Source organism: Vitis riparia, chromosome 9 (assembly GCF_004353265.1).
Source record: "Vitis riparia cultivar Riparia Gloire de Montpellier isolate 1030 chromosome 9, EGFV_Vit.rip_1.0, whole genome shotgun sequence".
Taxonomy (NCBI): domain Eukaryota; kingdom Viridiplantae; phylum Streptophyta; class Magnoliopsida; order Vitales; family Vitaceae; genus Vitis; species Vitis riparia.
In genome coordinates, this window is record NC_048439.1 from 15,416,352 (window position 1) to 15,421,019 (window position 4,668).

General features: G+C 44.2%; 1 protein-coding gene across 1 annotated transcript; it reads right to left on the reverse strand.

Annotated features, from left to right (window-relative positions):
- Positions 1 to 1,471: 1,471 nt before the first annotated feature.
- On the reverse strand, positions 1,472 to 4,270 carry LOC117921852. The gene is made up of 4 exons (XM_034839807.1): positions 4,058 to 4,270; positions 2,862 to 3,448; positions 2,161 to 2,810; positions 1,472 to 2,007 (listed from the first exon to the last, which is right to left on the reverse strand). The coding sequence occupies exons 1-4, from the start codon at positions 4,268 to 4,270 to the stop codon at positions 1,472 to 1,474; spliced, it is 1,986 nt and encodes a 661-aa protein (XP_034695698.1).
- Between the last annotated feature and the right edge of the window lie 398 nt (positions 4,271 to 4,668).

The following is a 4,668-nucleotide window of genomic DNA, read 5'->3' on the forward strand; positions in this document are numbered from 1 at the left end:
GACCTCATGGCCTCAGGATGGTCTTACGACTCGGACCGTAATGTAAGCCAGGGGTAAAATGTGAATGAAACGATGGGAAACAAAGGCCCAAATTTCCAAATAGATAGTGCCAAACCCCTGTGTGCATAATGTCAAATATCGCAGAACCATGTGAGTGAGGTGACTCAACTAAAATAAAAAAAATCAAACAATAGGTGACATGCACCAAATAACTCATCGTTCATGAAGCGAGACGACGATCGGTAAGGGTAGCTAAAGATGAAGAGGGATGAGACAAACAATGAATGGAGGTATAGGAAATGGAGAAACAAGCTGGGAAACAAGTGTAGCAATGTGTGACAATGACAAACAACTCATCTTAAGAATGGCAAATCAAAGCAAGTCACTATATGATGGGAATGGTGATGTAGATAATGATCCAGGAAACCTAGTGTAAAGGAAACCCAAACCTCACTCCCAATGTGTCACCCAGATCCATGGTGAGAAGGATCGTTCAATGCTCTCACCCGACTCTTAAAGGAAAAAGAAATCCTTCAAACCCAAAACCACCTCTGATGATCCCAAGTATATCAACGAATACCAAACAAGCACGATTTTTTCTTTTTTCATTTTTTATTTTATTTTTTCCTTTTTCAATTTTTTCTTTCTTTTTTTCATTCATTTTTTTTTTCAAAGTAGGCCGAATACCCCACTAGCATAATCCAACCAAAAGAACCTCAAATCTCAAACCCAAATGGTCTCCTCAAACTAAAACTCCTGGATCAAAACCTAAGGGTGGAACAAAAGATGTGACAAGCCTGACTTGTAGCCTTGAGACGAGAGCGCGTCACCATCACACAAGGGAAAACAGAAGCGAAATGAATACGGTGTGAAGATGCAAAACGGAGAAGAAAGGAAACAAGCAATGATGCAAAAAAGAACAAACGAAGAATAACACAATGCTCCCAATGCTCACAGATCTAATCAATAAATACAAAGCGCACAGGGGCAGGCCCCCAACCTAGGTAAAAAAAGGTATGCAAGGCTGAATGAAAGAAAGGGCCATAATAAACCGCGTGAGGCTCAAAGGGCTAGCAATAGGGTATATCGATGTATGGGTGTGCAATAGGGAATATGGCTACTCGAAGTGACGGCCACCCATCCTCTTACCATGATCTCAAGCATTAAACTTCTTCAGCTGATCCACATTGACTGGCTCTGTGAATTGATTTCCGTCTAGGTCTGTTAACCAAGCAGCTTCCTCTCGAGTCAAATCTCGGATGACATAAGGCCCGCTCCAACTCGGTCTAAACTTGCCTCTAGGGTCGCTGATCAATCCCCTAAGGACTTTCAAGACTAGGTCACCTCTTTGGAATTTCCTAGGCCTAACCCTCTTTCTGAATGCACGGGTCATCTTTCTTTGATAGGCCTGAGCATGATCTGCTACCCTCAATCTCTTCTCATCCAACATGCTAAGTTGATCGTAACGAGACTAGACCCACTCAGCCTCGGATACATGTTGCTCTAGTGCTACTCTTAAAGATCTCATCTCAATCTCAATAGGTAACACTCCCTCCATACCATACACCAAAGAATATGGGGTAGCTCCAGTAGAGGTAAGAAAAGATGTACGATAAGCCCACAATGCGAAAGGGAGCTTTTCTGACCAATCCCGAGAAGTCTCGACCATCTTTCTCAAAATCCTCTTGACATTCTTATTTGCGGCCTCAACTACCCCGTTAGTTTGTGACCTATACGCAGACGATCTGTGATGCTGAATGCCATACTCCTGAATCAACGTGTCCACCTTGCCCCTGAAATGCACCCTTCTATCAGAAAACAGCTCGTGAGGGACCCCGTATCGGCAGATAATGTGAGATCTGATGAATTTAGCCACCCTGGCCGCTGTCAATCTAGCATAGGAAGCAGCTTCCACCCACTTGGTGAAATAGTCAATGGCTACTAAGATGTACTCATGACCACTAGAGGACTTGGGCGAGATCTTGCCAATAATATCAACACCCCATACTGAAAATGGCCAAGGGGATGTGAGTGCATGCAACTCAGAAGGTGGCACGTGTATCAAGTCTCCATGCATCTGACACTCCTGACATCTCTGTACAAACTAGCAACAATCTGTCTCCATGGTCAACCAAAAGTAGTCAGCCCTCATGATCTTACGCGCTAGCATATGACCTCCCATGTGTGGGCCACAGACCCCTGCATGAACCTCTCTTATCACTTGATCTGCAGATGTACGGTCTAGACATAATAATAACAGGCCATCAGGTGATCTCCTATATAGTGCATCCCCGCAAATAACAAATCTGGTGGCCAACTGTCTCAATGCTCTCCTATCCTTGGCCGAGGTTGACTCTGGGTAAGTGTCGCATGACGGAAACTGATAAATATTGTGATACCATGGCAACTCAATCTGATCCTCTATCTCTCCAATCAGACAATAGTAAGCTGGTGTAGACCTTATTTCAATCAGTAATGGCCTAACAGTCACCCCCGCGGAGATCACAATCATAGAAGCCAAAGTGGCTAATGCATCGACAAACTGATTCTCCGCCTTGGGCAGATGTATATACCTTAACGCATCAAATCCATCAATCAACAGGTCCAAATAAGCATGGTAGGGTTTTAGCTTCTCATCCCGAGTGCTCCAGATACCCTGAGTTTGCTGTATAACCAAATTGGAATCCCCGTGGATCTCCAACTGTCTAATGCCAAGATCAAGTGCAATCTCCAAACCTGTAATGCAAGCCTCATACTCCACAATATTATTCGTCAACCGGTGATGATTGGAAAATGCTAATCGGACTGATCTGGGGATATGATCACCCTGTGGTTATATTAACAAGATACTAATGCCAAACCCTGACTGATTGGCGGCACCATCAAAGTACAACCACCATCCCGTAATACTAGTCATTGAAACAATCTGCTCATCAGGGAAATCATCATCAACCGATCTGTCATCGGATATCGGTAAAGAAGCTAGATGATCTGCAACAATGCTTCCTTTTACTGACTTCTGTGTGACATAATGAATATCAAACTCTGTCAACAATACCAGCCATCTCATGAGCCTACCGATCAGAATAGGCTTGTCAAATAGATACCTCAACGGGTCCAATCGTGAGACCAAGAGCACGGAATACTCCGTCATGTAATGTCTAAGTCTCCTAGTGGCCCAAACCAATGCCAAGCAAAGGCGCTCAATCATAATGTACTTGCACTCATACTCAAGCATCCTCTTACTCAAATAATAGATGGCACGCTCCTTCCCCAAATCATCAAGCTGAGCTAACATGCATCCTAAGGTCATGTCTGAAACTGATAAGTACAAAAGTAAAGGACGCCCCGGAGGAGAAAGGAGACACTCCTTAATCCTCTCAAAAGCGCGCTGAAAATCATCACTCCAAATTGTAGGCTGATTCTTCCTCAGAAGGCGGAAGGTAGGCTAAAAAATGTCTGTCAGTTTAGCAATGAAACAATTGATGTACTACAATCTGCCTAGGAATCCCCTGATCTCTTTCTCAGTCCTCGGGGCAGGCATGTCAAGTATGGCTCTGATTTTCTCTGGATCAATCTCTATACCTTGCTCACTAATAATGTGTCCCAACAATTTTCCAGAAGCCACCCCAAAGGTGCACTTCTTGGGATTCAATCTCAACCTGAACTGTCTGATCCTCTCAAAGAACCTTTGTAAGGATGCTAAGTGATTTGTCCCGTCTCGGGACTTCACTATCATGTCATCCACATATACCTCGACATCTGTGTGCATCATATCATGGAACAAAGTAGTACCAGCTCTCTGATAAGTGGCTCCTGCATTCTTCAACCCAAATGGCATAACCCGGTAGCAGTAAGTACCCCACTCAGTAATGAAAGAAGTCTTTTCCATATCCTCTGGAGCCATCAGAATCAGATTATACCCAGAAAAGCCATCCATGAAGGACAACATCAGATGCCCTGCAGTGCTATCAACCAGCATATCAATGTGTGGGATGGGAAAATCATCCTTAGGGCTGGCCTTATTCAGATCTCGAAAGTCAACACAAATCCTAACCTTGTCGTCCTTTTTGGGATCAGGGACGACATTAGCCAGCCACTCAGGATACTCAACCACTGACAAGAAGCCAACACTGAGTTGCTTTCGAATTTCTTCCTTAACCTGCAAACTCCATCGAGGGTGTAGTCTCCTCAATTTCTGCTTAACGGGCCTAGCATGTGGTAAAATGGGCAGGTGATGCTGCACTATGGAGGGGTCAAGGCCCGGCATGTCCTCATATGACCATGCAAATACATCCAAGTATGACCTGAGCAGGTCAATCAACCTACTCCTCTCATCAGGAGATAGAGAAGAGCCAATCCTAATCTCCCTGGGCTGATCTGGTGCCCCAAAATCTATCAACTCTGTGCTACCAGAAATGGGTGTGACTTTCTCGTCCTTTGTGTCAGAATCACACTCTGACTAACCACCCAGTGGGTCATCCATATCTCCCAAATCATCAACATCATATATATGTGTCGTGGGTACTGGTGGTGTAATCAAAGAAAAATGTTGTGACATAGTCAAGTACTCGAAAATACTCATATCATTATTATCATCAGAAATATCATCAAAGCGGGTGACAAACCCGGACATAGTGTCAGAAGATAGAGGCAGGTCCACAGAGT

Excerpts from the sequence above, each read along its gene's own strand:
- LOC117921852 (XM_034839807.1), bottom strand. The coding sequence starts at position 4,270 with ATGCCGGGCCTTGACCCCTCCATAGTGCAGCATCACCTGCCCATTTTA. Across the intron at positions 2,811-2,861 it reads GGTGCCGCCAATCAGTCAGG|ATCAGTCCGATTAGCATTTT; the intron begins GTTTGGCATTAG and ends TCATATCCCCAG. Across the intron at positions 2,008-2,160 it reads GGGAGGTCATATGCTAGCGC|TATGGGGTGTTGATATTATT; the intron begins GTAAGATCATGA and ends GGCCATTTTCAG.